This window comes from Bos mutus, chromosome 18, assembly GCF_027580195.1.
Source record: "Bos mutus isolate GX-2022 chromosome 18, NWIPB_WYAK_1.1, whole genome shotgun sequence".
In the NCBI taxonomy this organism is placed as follows: domain Eukaryota; kingdom Metazoa; phylum Chordata; class Mammalia; order Artiodactyla; family Bovidae; genus Bos; species Bos mutus.
In genome coordinates this window covers 7,653,223-7,668,489 of record NC_091634.1, presented here as the reverse complement: position 1 = coordinate 7,668,489, position 15,267 = coordinate 7,653,223, and the positions used below count along the sequence as shown (strand labels likewise).

General features: G+C 50.0%; 1 protein-coding gene across 1 annotated transcript in view; it reads left to right on the top strand.

Annotated features, from left to right (window-relative positions):
• Nucleotides 1–15,267, top strand: part of SULT2B1 (sulfotransferase family 2B member 1) — an 84,209-nt gene that overhangs the window by 64,833 nt on the left and 4,109 nt on the right. The window contains exons 3-6 of the mRNA XM_070387395.1: nt 3,849–3,988; nt 10,661–10,869; nt 13,385–13,511; nt 13,763–13,857. Coding sequence (XP_070243496.1) covers nt 3,928–3,988; nt 10,661–10,869; nt 13,385–13,511; nt 13,763–13,857 — 492 coding nt within the window. The 5' untranslated portion in view covers nt 3,849–3,927. The remainder of the gene's footprint in view (nt 1–3,848; nt 3,989–10,660; nt 10,870–13,384; nt 13,512–13,762; nt 13,858–15,267) is intronic.

Here is a 15,267-nt window from a genome sequence, read left to right as displayed (position 1 = left end):
GGATGGTGTGAGTGAAAGTCGCTCAGTTGTGTCCGACTCTTTGTGACCCCATGGCCTATACAGTCCATGGAATTCTCCAGGCCAGAATACTGGAGTGGGTAGCCTTTCCCTTCTCCAGGGATGTTCCCCACCCAGGGATCGAACCCAGGTCTCCCGCATTGCAGGCGGATTCTTTACCAGCTGAGCCTCATGGGAAGCCCAAGGGATGGTGGGACACCCTCATATTTATGCATGTATGCATTCAGTGACTATTTCAGAGACCTCTGAAGGGCACAGGATCTTTTCCTTGTTTGCAACTCCATTTTCCTCTTCCATAAGCTGGGGAGGACATTTCTTTCTTAAGGAGCTGTTGGTGAGATCAAAGTCTAAAATAGCACTGAACGCTAAAGGGAGTTTAGGTGTCTTGAGCATCAGTCAGGAGTCAAGGACTTAGCATATATTATCCCTTTTAATCTTTAGGTAGGATTAAAACCCTGAGGTTGAGATTACCGTTATCTTCACGTGTCAGACGAGGAAACTGAGGCTCAGAGAGGTGAGATCTGCTGCCTAGGGCCGAGAGAACACAGGGAACCCACCGTAGCCAAGACCCAGGCACTTAGCAGCTAATCTGCCTAGTGACTGATGACCTCACAGTCCCGCCCACTGGGTTAAATCTGCCTGACAACTAGTGACATCACTAATTCCGCTGCCTGTGCTCAGCCTCTGACATCCCGGAACAGTAAAGTTAATTACAACGTGCTGAGGGCCAGCAGAGGGCCTACTGTGTGCCAAAGGTTGTGCCAACTAACCTCTCCTCTGGGCTCACACAACGCCTAGTGTTGCCTCTATTACTGGGTATAATAACAATAATTTTAGTCCAGATTTATTGAACGTGGTCTACGAGTCAAATCCTATCTTGACTCGACTACAAGTCAAATGATACATTAAATCCTCCCACCAAAAATTAAGAAACATTTATATAATGCATACTCTTATGCCAGGCCCATTTCTAAGCACTTGTTACATGCTCACAACCATCCTATGAGGTAATGTTTACTTATTATCCCCATTTTATGCATGAAAGAACTGAAGCGGAGAGAGGTCAAGTGAGTTACCCACAGCCACACAGCTAGAGGGAGGAAGAATTCAAGCTCATGGATTCTGGCTCCAGGGTTTATGCTGTTAACCAAGATATTATGTGACTTCTTCTATCCCCATTTTACAGTTGAGGAAACCAAGGCACAGAGAGATTAAGCACTGGGCCTTACCTCGGCTAGGGAGTGCCAAAGCTCAACTCTGAACCCGAGACGCCCGGCTCCAGAACCACACTTTAAAAAAATATTTGTTTTTGAATATTTATTTATTTTGGCTGCACCGGGTCTTAGCTGTGGTGTGCAGAATCTTCGATATTCATTGTGGAATCTATAGTTGTGACTTGAGAACTCTTTAGTTGAGTAAGGCATGTGGGATCTAGTTACCTAACCAGGGATTGAACCCAGGCCCCCAGCACTGGAAACTCAGAGTCTTAGCCACTGGACCACCAGGGAAGTCCCTCAGAACACTCTCATTCACACTTGTCCCACTTTGGGACATACTAAGAAGCAGAGCTTGCAAAGCCCCTGCTACCACCCCTCTAAGGTAACCAGCCCCTCCTTTCCAGTCCCCTCACCAGGAACCAAAGGGGCCTTGGCAAGCAGACCATAGCCCACCTGCCAACTTCCTCCATAGCCTCCTCTGAGCCCCGCCACCTTGGGACTCTGCCCTTTGGCAACCCTGGCTGGCTGGGCCAAGCCTTACCTGGGCTCCCCAGAACCCTCCTGGGATCTGGGGAAACAGTACTCTAGCTTTCGTCTTTCTCCTGCAAGCCTGAGCCTGATTGAAAGCCCTGGAGAAATTCCCCATCCCTCTGGTGGAGGCCTTCAGGAAGGACACTGGGAGATCCCTGGGCAAGTTTCAGCCTTCAGTGGGCCTCAGTTTTCTCATCTGTCAACTGGGCAGATGAGGAAGAAATAACAGAAAAGGCCTGTGCAGGTCAGCTGGGGTTTCAACCTCACTGGGTCCAACACTCACCTCACTTCCTTTTTATTAAAAGCAATTATTTTAGGGACTTGCCTGGCAGTCCAGCAGTTAAAATCCCATGCTTCTGCTGCAAAGAGGCACAGGTTCCATGCCTGGTCAGGGAACTAAGATCCCACATGCCTCGTGAAGAAAGTGAAAGTGTTAGTTGGTCAATGGAATCTGACTCTTTGTGACCCCATGAACTGTAGTCCACCAGGCTCCTCTGTCCATGGAATTCTCCAGTCAAGAACAGGTTGCCATCCTCTTCTCCAGGGGTTCTTTCCAACCTAAGGATTAAATCAAGGTCTCCTGCGTTGCAAGCAAACTCTTTCCTGTCTGACCTGTCAGGGAAGCCCATACCAAAAAGTAAAAATCAAAAATCTGAGTCTCCTCCCATACGCCATACTTGTGACGCCAAGCTCCCTTGGACATGTGATATCATGATCCGACTTCCATGTCCCTAACCTTCCTGTCTGTATGCCCAACCAGCGCTCCCAGAAGCAATTCCTGCACCCAACCAGCTCACCATCCCCGTAACAATACACAGACGTGCCGGCCAACCTTGTAAATATCCCACAGAAGTCCAGTGAAATGTATCTTCAGCTCAGTTTCACCTTAGCCAGGTCCCCCAAATACCTCTCTCTCTCCCACGCCCCAGACAGGAAACCCCAGAGGAGGCTGCCATAGCACAGAGTCAGAGAATTAAATGGATTGCTCTCAAAGCATCTCACTTTGGGAAGCAGTATGTCCCTGTATGGCTCTGTGAACACACTGCAGGGTTTTGGGGAAAGTGGCTTCAGTGAGGGGCTTGAAGTTGAAGACTGTTCCGGCTTCCCGGGTGACTGCACATACGGGTTTCGCAGGTCGGCTCTGCGTCTCAGTGGCCGTGCAGGAATGGGCGGGGCACCTGACTCCTCTGGCCTGTGTTTGTAAAATGGAGGTGGTGACTGAGCCTCTTCTTTGAGGGTTGGGGGGAAGAGTATACATAAGGAAAGCGCTTAGTCCCATTTTGCAGGGGTGAAGTGCTGTGTGTCCCGCCAGCTGTGTGACTTTGGGCAAGTCACTTGACCTCTTTGGGCCTCGATGTCTTCATCCAGAGAATGGAGATACCAATCATTGTCATTTCGTACGAATATTATGAAGTGAAGTCAGAGTGTTAATCATTCAGTTGTGTCTGACTCTTTGGGACCCCATGGACTGTAGCCTGCAAAGTTCCTCTATTCATGGATTTCTCCAGGCAAGAATACTGGAGTGTGGTACCATTCCCTTCTTCAGGGGATTTTCCTGACTCAGTGATCAAACCCAGGTCTCCTGCATTGCAGGCAGATTCCTTACCCTCTGAGCCACCAGGGAAGCCCAGAATTGTTACCAGGTGTTAGTAAATCAGCCTTACTTTGCAGATGAGGAATCGAGGTGCAGAGAAAGTTCTACTAATGAACGGAGTGCTCCTCGCCCATGTCCTTAGTAGCCCTCTGTCCTCTGCCCTAAGATCCCTCCTCCACTTTCTGTCGCCATCAGTTCTGGAAGCGTCTGCTGTAAAGCTGGACCCCTGGGCAGGCTCCTGGGACCTCGAAGGACGCTCAAACGCAGGCCCCTTGGGTCTTCTCTGGCAGTCCAGTGGTTAAGACTCCGAGCTTCCACTGGGGGGCGTGGGTTCTATCGCTGGTCGAGGAACTGGGATCCTGCATGAGGCAGCATGGCAAAAAAAAAAAAAAAAAAAATTAAAATTAAAAAAAGCAGGCTCTCCCAAGGGTGACCTCTGTCCTTGCCTCGTCTCCGGTCCTCACGGTGTCTCCCCTACCTTCCTACAGCCAAAATTTGTCAGGCGAATACTTCAGGTACAAAGGCATCCTCTTCCCCGTGGGCATCTACTCACCTGAGAGCATCAGCATGGTAGAGAACGCCGAAGTACACGACGATGACATCTTCATCGTCACCTACCCCAAGTCAGGTACCTGCCGGGCCGGGCCGGGAGGGGGGCACTAGGGAGAGTGCTGGGTGAGTGTGGGGCCGAGGGTGAGAGGGTGACACCGAGGACAAAGCGGGAGAAGAACGCGGGAGGGGCGGTGGGGACGGGGACCCGTTTGTTCTGTTCAGAGCCAAGTCTTTGCAATGGCCGGTCCCTCCGCCAGGGGGCACCCCTCCCCGGATCCCTGAGTGCCTGGCTCCCTCCCGGCCCCTATGCTGGGTCTTTGAGACCTTCCTGGCTAAAACAGCTTCTCCATCCTTGAAGTCTCCTCATACTTGTCTTCCCTGCCAGCCACTGTACTATATTTTCCTTGGTTGATTTAGTGTCTGTCTTCCTCACTAGAACCTGGCTCCATGAGGGTAGATATTTTGCTTCCTCTTGATCGTGACTGTGTTCTTTGAGCCTAAAACAGTGAAACACATTCAACAAATATTCGTGAAAGGAAGGGAGGAAGAGAGGGCGGAAGGAAAGATCTTAATTTTCTTCATTTGGTTACTGAAATGCTACTTACTAACTGTCTGCCAGGTGCAGAGACACAGCTCTGAACAAAGATATTTTTTCAAAATATTTTTGAAGAATTTCAAAATGTTATACTCACCCTTTTCAACAGAGAGTTCTATGAGGATTTTTTGGGTAACACTTAAAAGAATAATTCACATACCATACGCTTTGTATACTTCCAAATCCACGCATTGGAAAGTGTACACAGTTCTTTGGCTGTAGGATATTCACAGAGTTGTGCAAACCACGACTGTAGTCAGTTTTAGAACATTTCCATTATTTACAGGGCTTCCCTGGTGGCTCAGATAAGAATCCGCCTGTGATGCAGGAGACCCCAGTTCAGTCACTGGGTCAGGAAGATCCCCTGAAGAAGAGAATGGCTGCCCACTCTAGTATTCTTGCCTGGAGAATTTCATGGGCAGAGGAGCCTGGCGGGCCACAGTCCATGGGGTTGCAAAGAGTCAGACATGCTTGAGGCATTCACACATTCACTTCACTTTCAACAAGAAACCCTGTTCCCATTAGCCATCACCTCCAACCCGCCCCCTCCACCCTCAAGGCTTAGGCACCGTTATTCTGCTTTCTTACTCTATGATTTTGCCCATTCTGGACATTTCGTGTAAGTAGACTAGTACAAGAGCTGGTCTTTTGTGTCTGGCTTTTTTTCACTTAGCCCACTTTTTAAAAATAATTTTATTTATTTATTATTTATTTTCGGCTATGCTGAGTCTTCGTGGGTGTGTGGGCTTTCTCCAGCTGTGGCAAGTGGGGGCTACCCTCCACTTGCAGTGCCCGGGCTTCTCATTACGGTGGCTGCTCTTGCTGTGGAGCAGGGGCTGTAGGTAGCACAGGCTGCCGTCGTTGCGGCACGTGGGCTCAGGAGTTGTGGCTTTGCAGGCTCTAGTGCCCAGGCTCAGTAGTTGCGGTGCATTTTGGGCTTAGTTGCTGAAGCACGAGGGATCTTCCTGGACTAGGCATCGAACCTATGTCTCCTGCATTGGCAGACTCTTGACCGCTGAGCCACCGGGGAAGTTCCAGCATGTTTCTGAGGTTGACACACATCATTGTCAGTGCTTCATTCCTTTTTATAGCAGAATAATGTTTCATGATATGAGTGTACTGCCTGCGTGCTCAGTGGCTTCAGTTGACTCTCAGTGACACTGTGGACTGTAGCCCGCCAGGTTTCCCTGTCCATGGGATTCTCTAGGCAAAGGTATTGGAATGGGTTGCCATTTCCTTCTCCAGTGATCCTCCCGACCCAGGGATTGAACCCGTGTCTTCTGCACTGCTGGTGGATTCTTTTCTGAAGGGGTATACTATTAGGTATACTTATTCATTTATCAGTTGATAAGCAGTCAGTTGGGTTGTTTTCACTCTCTGACTCTTAATAATGCTTGTAGGAACATAGATATACAAATCTGCCTATGGACATATTTTCATTTCTCTTGGAGTTCTGTGAATTTTGATAGACATACACAGGAAACACTACAGTTGAGATGTAGAATGGTTCAGGGAATTCCCTGGCGCCCTGAATGGCCAGGACTCGGTGCTTTCCCTGCCCTCAGAAATCCCTTCACACCTTCTGTGGTCAGCTCTCTCCTCACCCCACCCCCAGCAACCAGTCATCCATTTCCTGCCCCTGTAGTTATGCCTTTCCCAAAATGCCACACACAAGGAGTCATACTCCATGTAACTTTTGAGACTGACGTCTTTCACTCAGAGTAATGTATTTTTTTTCTTAATTTATTTTTGATTGAAGGATAATTACAATATTGTGTTGGCTTCTGCCATACGTCAACATAGATCAGCCATCAGTATATGTATGTCCCCTCCCTCTTGAGTCTCTCTCCCACCTCCCACCCCATCCTACCCCTCCAGGTTGTCACAGAGCCCCGGTTTGAGTTCCCTGAGTCAGACAGCAAACTCCCACTGGCTATCTGTTTTACGTACGTTTCCATGCTACTCTCTCCACTTGTCCCACCCTCTCCTTCCTACACCTGCCCCAGCAACGCATTTTAGATTCCTTCAAGTTGTTGTATTTGTTATTGCTGAGGAGTTCTCCAGAAAATGGATGGACCATGGTGGTTTTATACATTCATCTGCTGAAGGACACTTGGCTTGTTTCCAGGTTGGGTTGAGTATGGCAAATACAACTGCCATAATTCATCTCACACAGGTTTCTGCATGGAAATACTTCTCCACTTATCTTGGGTAAATACTTAGCACTGGAACTGTTGAGTTTATGGAACTAAATACGCTTAACTTGAGAAACTGCCAAACCGGCTCCAAAGTGGAAACCCTCTTGTACTTTTGGGTAAGCTGTTTACCCTCTTGTGTTCTCACCAGCAAGATTGGTGGACTCCAGATGCTCTGCTTCCTTGTCAACACTTGATATTGTCAAGTTTTTTTAAAAAAACATTCTTTTTCTTTTTTTTTCGGTCACACCACAGGGAATGTGGGATCCTAGTTCCCCAACCAGGGGCAGATCCCCTGCTATGTGCAGTGGAAGCAGGAAGTCTTAACCTCTGGACCACCAGGAGAGTCCCTGCAAAATCATTCTAACAGACGTGCTCTAGTATTTCATTGTGGCTTGTATTTGCATGTGTCTACTGGCTGATGAAGCTGAGCATTTTTTCAGAGGCTTACAAACCATCATATATCTTTTTTTTTTTTTTTCAGCACTGGGCCTTCCTTGCTTTTTGTGCAGGCTTTCTCCAGTTGCAGCGAGTGAAGGCTACTCTTCATGTGGTGCTCGGGCTTCTCATTGCAGTGGCTTCTCTTGCTGCAGAGCACAGGCTCTAGGTGCCTGGGCTTCAGCAGTTGCAGCACTTAAGCTCAGTAGCTGTGGCGTGTGGGTTCTAGGGCGCTCAGGCTTCAATAGTTGCGGCATACAAACTGAGAAACTTTGGCTTGTGGGCCCTAGAGCACGCAGGCTTCAATTAGTTGTGCAACCAGGGCTGAGTAATAGCGGTGAGCGGGCTTAGTTGCTCTGAGGCATGTGGGATCTTCCCAGACCAGGGATGGAACTTGTGTCCCCTGCATTGGCAGGTGGATTCTTAACCACTGGACCACCCAGGAAGTCCGCTGTTATATACCTTTTTCAGCAATGTGTCTGCTCAGATTTTTTTTGTACTCTTTTTAATTGGTTGGTTGATTTTCTAATTATTGAGTTTTGAGAGCTCTTTATGTAATCTGAGTATGCATCCTTTATCAGGTATGCTTTTTACAGGCATTTTCTCCAAGTCTGTGGCTTGTCTTTTCATTTTCTTTTCAGCGTCTTCTCAGAGCAAAAGTTTGAATTTTGATGAGCTCCCATTGTCAATTTGTTCTTTAATGGATCAGACTTTGATGTCATAGCTAAGGAAACTTTTCCTAAACCAAGGTCATAAAGATGGCTTTTTTGTCTTCCAGAAATTTTACAGTTTTAGATTTTACACTAAAGTCTAAGATTCATTTTAAGATAATTTTTACACATAGTATGAGGTATAGACCAAGGTTCTTTGCATATGATGTCTAGTTATTCTAGATTTTTTTTAAGTTTAAAATATGTTAATTTCTCTTAGAAAGTCATGTATTCATAGTTCAAAATTAAAGAGGTACAAAAGATTCCTCTCCTCCCAAGTCACCAACAGTCTCTGTGTATCTTTTCAGAATTTTATGTACAAGCAAAAACGTACATTTTTTTGTTACTTTTTTCCCACAAAAGTTAACAAATGATACACATCATTCTGCTTCATTTTTTTTAATGGTTTTGCCTTCTTTTTCCTTGTATTTTGACACCATCCCATCTTAGAACTGTAAACAAAGAGCTTCCTGGGATTTTGTTGGTTTTTACAGTTCCATAGTATTTCATAACACTGGATGTACAAGAATCCTTGTTTTACTTGTTGAACTAGTTCCTTATTGATTCACATATCCTGGTTTCCCATCTTCTGCAATTATACACAATATAAACTTTATACACACTGCTGCATCTTTCTGCGCACTGCGCTGCTGGCCTCTGTCCGTCACAGGCGCCATCTGGGAGACTTCCCTGGTAATACAGTGGTTAGGAATCTGTCTGCCAGTGCAGGGAACACGGGTTCGATCCCTGGTCCAGGGAGATCACACATGCCCGGGAGCAACTAAGCCCAAGAGCCACAACTGCTGAAGCCCACGTGCCTAGAGGCCCTGCTCTGCAACAAGAGAAGCCATCTCAGTGAGAAGCCCTCACACCACAAGGAAGACCCAGCTCAACTAAAAATGAATAAATAAATATTTTTTTAAAAAAACCTTCTGGGGGAAGCCGGAGAACCAGGAAGAGAAACCACATCCTTCTGCAGGGTTCCTCCAGCGCCCTCTACTGACCAAGCGTCACATTGCGCCAGGTGGCCAATGAGATCTGATCATACTCTCCAGCTCCAATGTCAAGGAACAGGGAACCAGGAACGGGTTTGGAGCTGAGAGATGATACACTGGGAACTGGTACAGGGTAGTTGTTAGAATCCAGGACGATGTAACACTAAGACCAAGTGATTGTTCATATTATTGTTATTTCTCATCTGACCTGCCGGCAGTCTCCTGGAACCCAGACTTGTGAACCTGGTCATGAATGAGATCCCCTTCCTACAATGTGATGTTTGTGGCACTATGGCTCAGTTGGTTAAGAATCCGCCTGCAATGCAGGTTCGATCCCTGGATCAGGAAGATGCCCTGGAGAAGGAAATGGTAACCCACTCCAGTATTCTTACCTGGGAAATCCCATGTTCAGAGGAGCCTGGCGGGCTACAGTCCATGGGGTCGCAAGAGACCGACACGACCAAGTGACTAAACCACCACCAAAGAAATCAAGGGCTTATTCCCAAGAAGCGGTAGTGAAAAGCGCTGAGATTTTAAGTCCAGCCACCTGAATTCAGTTGCAGCTTCCTCTGTGTATTAATGGAGTGCTTCAGAATCTCATTAGGCTGACCCAATAGAAATTTATTTCTCGGGAATTCCCTGACAGCCCAGTGGTTAGGATTCCATGCTTTCATTGCCCAGGGCCTGGTCTCAATCCCTGGTCAGGGAACAAAGATCCCACAAGCCATGTGGTGAGGCAAAAAAAAAAAAGGAATCTATTCTCATTCCTGTAAATTCTAACGGATCTCAGGTGGCATTGGCCTGCAATGGCTTAGAGCCGGGCTTGGGTTCCCAGCCAGAGAGTGGCTGGGTCGAGGCGGTAAGAGTGCCAGATCCCAGCTACTAGACCAGTGGACAGTGATAAGGGCCCTGGCCCTCTGGCTTTGCAGAAAAGAATTTCTACCAAAAGGAGAGTCATGACGCGAGTCAAGTTATGTATTAAGAGGAAAAGGTACACGGGCCGACTCAGGGGGAGAGTCTCTGAGTCGCACCTTTGTGGCAGTTTGAATTACTTTTATGGGGCATTTCTTCCGGGTTTCCTTTGGCCAATCATTTTGATTTGCCTGGTTCACAGTCCGTATTTGGTATATCTCAGGATCTTCCCATGTGTGCACACGCAACTCTTAGCCAAGATGAATTTTACCGGAAGGGGTCTGGGTAGAACATCTCTTGACATCATTCCCCTTTGAACTCCAAGGATCCTTTCTGTGCAAGTGTGGCTGGGCAGGTCTCCTGATTTCAAGAACGAAAACTATGTGGTCTGGACAGGACCCAGCCTCCTCCTTTAACTGTCGGGCTGTTCTCTTCTTGCAGTTTTGGTCCATAGGGAATGAATCCTATGTACCCTGGGGGTGGAGGTGGGGGGGGCATTTGCCTTCTGCACAACCAGTGTGGGATGGATGGAGGGAAGGGTGGGGGGTATCCATGCAGATTCCGGCATCCTCGCTTCTTCCGCTTTATGGCTCTGCCATCCCCAGGAGCCCCAGTTTCCACTGGCATCTCTGCATCCAGCCCGCAGGCAGGGGGGAAGTGAAAGTGTTAGTGGCTCAGTCATGTCTGACACTTTGCGACCCCATGGACTGTAGCCCGCCAGGCTCCTCTCTCCATGGAATTCTCCAGGCAAGAATACTGGAGTGGGTTGCCATTTCCTCCTCCAGGGGATCTTCTCGACCCAGGGATCGAACCTGGGTCTCCTCCAGTGCAGGTGGATTCTCTACCGTGTGAGCCACCAGGGAAGCCCTACCTCCGATTAACTTGCCCAGTTTTTCCCAACAGGGACCAACTGGATGATTGAGATCCTGAGCTTAATCCTAAAGGACGGAGACCCCTCCTGGATCCACTCGGTGCCCATCTGGAAGCGGTCGCCCTGGTGTGAAGCCATCATGGGCGCCTTCAGCCTCCCCAACCAGCCCAGCCCCCGCCTCATGAGTTCCCACCTCCCCATCCAGCTCTTCGCCAAGGCCTTCTTCAACTCCAAGGCCAAGGTACAGGAGGAGGGAGGGGTGTGTGTGTCGCTGGAGCAGGGGGGAGTGGAGGAGGGGTGGAGCATAACTCTCTGATGAACTCAGCCTGTTAAGCAGCCACTATGTGCCTGGTCCTGATCTAGAACAGCAGCAAACACATGCCCAGGAACACCTGCCTTGGGAGCCCACGCTCTAAAGGGGGCAGGCCAAGAACAGATGGAATAGATAAGGAAAATGCTGGGGCTTCCCTGGCGGTCCAGTGGTTAGGATTCCACGCTTCCATTGCAGGAGGCATGGGTTTGATCTCTGGTTGGGGGACTAAGATCCTGGACCCCAAATGAATTTATATAAGCATCTTTTTAAAAATAAGGAAAATAGTTAATACATCCAAGATGATATATTCACATCGAGAAGGAGGAGAAGGCGGGGGTTGGAGTTAGAGGTAAGGGTTGCAATTCTAAATAGCGGAGGGGTCAAAGGAGGCCTCAGCAAGACAATGCCATTTGAGTAAAGACTTGAGATGTGAGGGGAGGAGCCACGGGGGTGTCGGGGATGGTGGAAGAATGTTCCAGGAAGGGGCATGAGCAGGTGCAAAGGCCCTGGGGTGGGTGTGGCAGGCCTGAGGTCTACTCAGGAGGACTGTGTGGTTGGATCTAAGTGAGCAAGGGGAGCGGAGCAGAGATGAGGTCAGGGATTTAATAGGGGCCACAATGTGCAAGCGCCGCACGGGCTTTGGTGGGGAGTTTGCTTGTCTCTGAGGAGGACAGGAGCCAGGGGCGGGCTCTGCGCAGAGGAGAAACAGGGACCAACTTAGGTTTTCCCGGGCGCCCTCTGGCTGCAAGGCAGGGAACAGACGCTCAGGGCGAGGGCAGAAGCGAGTGCGGGGCGGGGCGGGGGAGGGGAGGAGGGAGGGGGGCGGGGAGGCGACAGACCAGGTGCAAGGTGGCCGTGGAGACAAACAAGGCGGTGGCTGTGGAGGTGAAGGAAAAAGGACTGGGTTTGGAGTGTATTCTGAAGCTGGAACCAGGAATATTTGCCGGCAGGTTGGATGTGAGTGTGGGAGGAGCATCAGTCAAGGGTGACGGCAGGGGGTTTGGCACGTCCAGTAAGGAGCTGGGAGGCTGGGGCTGCCGTGGACTGAGAAGGGAAGGAGAGGTTTTGGGGGAAGGTGGGGGGCTCTGCTGTGACCCAAGTGGAGGATGCCGGTGGACAGTGAGAGAGACGAATCTGGGCTTGACAGGAGTGATGTGTGCTGGGCACATCTGTTTGCAACCTGTTGAGATGTGTGTGTACATAAATAGAGACAGAGAGAAACAGAGACAGAAACAGAGAGACAGACAGAGATAAAGAAATAGAGACGGAGAGAGGAATTAAAGCCAGGAGACTGGTGTGATCACCAAGGAAGGGAGTGAGTACGGACAGAGAAGTGGTGGGGATTGCTCAGCAAAGCTGTTATGATCACAGTTATAGCTTATTACAATGAAAGGATAGGCTTCCCCGGTGGCTCAGCGGTAAAGGATCTGCCTGCAATGCAGGAGCCACTGGAGACTCAGGTTCAATCTCCGGATTGGGAATATCCCCTGGAGGAGGGCACAGCAACCAACTCCAGTATTCTTGCCTGGAGAATCCCCACAGACAGAGAAGCCTGGCAGGCTACAGTCCATAGGGTTGCAAAAAGTCGGACATGACTGAAGCGACTTAGCACAGAGAAAGGACAGAAATTAAAGTTGGTGAAGGGAAGAGGTGCCTGGGAGCGCATCCACAAGAGACCAGGCACCAGCTCTGATGGGGTCTGTCCCAGTGGAGCTGTATGGACAGTGCTCAGTCCTCTGGCAAAGACATGTGACAACACGCATGGAGTGTCACACACCAGGGAAGCTCACCCGAGCCTTGGCATCCAGGGTTTTTGTTGGAGGTTGGCCACGTAGGTGTGACTGACCACCTGCATGGCTAACCTTGGTCTTGAGAGAGGACATATCTGATGGGGCTGGAGTAAGGCTAGTAGCAGAACATCAAGCTGGCAAACAGATTGGAACCGGGTCATCAGGGCCTTGAATGCCAGGCCCAGGGGCTGGGACTCCACCTTGGGGCAGAGGGCCAAGGAGGGCACGGTCAGGTGGGTGTAGAAAGAGCCTCTGGGGCCGTGTGGAGGCTAGGAGGCTGGGGAGGAGGCTGGGGCCCCAGCCGTGGGAATAGGAAGCAGAGGTGGCCGCCTTTCTCTGTTGGTCATCACCCCTCACCATGATCTCCATCACCTACCCTGCATGCCTGTCTCCTTCACTCTTTATTTCTTGAAGCCAAACTGCCCCTCTACCTGGTGTCGAAACAGTCCCTCTCTTTTCCCAGAGTGTGGCTGGAGGGTGCCCTCCCCTGCTATGGACCAAGGCGAACTGATCTGAACCCTGATTAGCTGGGAAGTCCCTCCAGAAGTCTACCCTGAGTCCGTCCTGCTGCAGATATCAGAAGGGAGAGGGCTGCAGGTCAGGAAACCTCAGGGACTGACACCCTCTCCCCTCTTCCCCCTGCCCGCACACAGGTGATCTACATGGGCCGGAACCCCCGGGATGTGGCGGTCTCACTCTATCACTACTCCAAGATTGCCAGGCAGTTGAAGGATCCTGGCACGCCCGACCAGTTCCTGGAGAACTTCCTCAAAGGCGAAGGTGAGGACTGGGGCATGTGAGGTTGGGGGGCCAGTGAGCCCCAAGGAGGCCCAGATGGGAGGAGGGCCAAGAAGGAAGTGGGGAGAGACAGCAAGGCAGAGACTGGGCGGTGGGGTGGTGGGGGCTTGGAGGGAGGGCTCCAGCTCTGAGGGGCCAAGCCTGGGGCCATGGGGCATTGGTTGGGCTCCTCCAAGCCCCAGGGGGGCTGGCTCGGCTCCCTGTCCCTCACCCTCCTGTCTCTCTGCTCGCAGTGCAGTTCGGCTCCTGGTTCGACCACATTAAGGGCTGGATTCGGATGAAGGGCAAAGAGAACTTCCTGTTTATTACTTACGAGGAGATGCAGCAGGTGATCCCCTCCCCCACCTCAGCCCTGCTCCCCCCCTCCCACCTCCCACCCACCAGCTCCGCTTCCCACAGAACTAAGGAGAAAAGGCAAGCAGGGAGCAGAGCATCCCTAATGCACATGGGCGTGATTTTCAGAAGGGTGGTCAGGGGAGAGCCATGGAGCTCTCTGGGGAAAATGTGTCTCAGGCAAAGGGAATAGTCCGTGCAAAGGCCCTGGGGTGAGAGTGTGATTGAAGTGTTCCAAAGGGAGCCAAGAGGCCAGAGCTGAGAGGGGGTGGGGTGGGATACGAGGGCAGAGAGGGGATAGGGGCCCAGAGTGAGGACTTTGGCTTTTTCTGAGTAGGTGGGAGCCACAGGTGGGCTCTAAGCAAGGGAGGTTATAGGTTAAGTGAGATGCTACAGAACCCTGACCCTCAAGAAGTGATGATGCTTCCTGATGGTTGTGACCTAAAAGGCAGAGGGAAGCAATGGAAGAAAATGGTCTTTGGAGGCAGACAGAGAGCCTGGCTGGACCCTGTGGAACGTCCTTGGGACAGGCACCTGGGAGAGAAAGGCCTTCTGGCTGGGGAAATCAGGGAAGGCTGCCTGGAAGAAGGGGCCATGAAGAATGACTACAGCTTTGCCTGACTGCAAGGAGGACGCTGGGCTTCTAGTTGGACCAGATCCACAGTGAAGGTGTCCAACTGTTCCATGTTCCTTTTTAAATTTTTTAAAAAAATTTTTGTGGCACCTCAAGGCATGTGGGCTCTTAGTTCCCTGATCAGGGATCGAACACAAACCCCTTGCATTGGAAGCATAGTCTTAGCCACTGGACCGCCAGGGCAGTCCCCTGTTCTGTGTTCTTAACAGAGCTCTATTCTGAGAGGCTAGGAACCTAAGAGGTTCCAGTGTTCGTTCACCCATGGCCCCAGACACATTCTCATCCCGTGTGTGCTTCATGTGTTTTTTGTGTCCTGGTTTCTGTTGACACTGTATAGCAGAAAGAGCCTGGCTTTTGGTGTTCGAAAAGCCATTGAAAGACTCTTTAAAATCTCTCAGAACCTCAGAGGTCTCATCCTTAAAAATGGGTGGAAAATACTGGCTCAAGGATTGCTGTGAGAACCCCAGTCCCTGGCATTGGCGTCTTGTGACCATCTGACAAGGGACAGCAAAGTGTTAGCATAGTGTGCAAGGTAAGAGTGATTAGGTTCCGAGCAAGGGCGTATCTGGCTATGGTAACCATAATAGCGGAGGTTTCAGCCTCTTAAATCGCAAAAAATGGTATACTTTATTTTATTTTCTATTTTGCTTGCTCCGGACCCTTGCTGCTGTGTGTGGCCTTTCTCTACTGGTGGCAAGTAGGGACTCTGCTTCATTGTAGAGCTCAGGCTTCTCTTGTTGCAGAGCACAGGCTCTAGGAACGGAGGCTTCA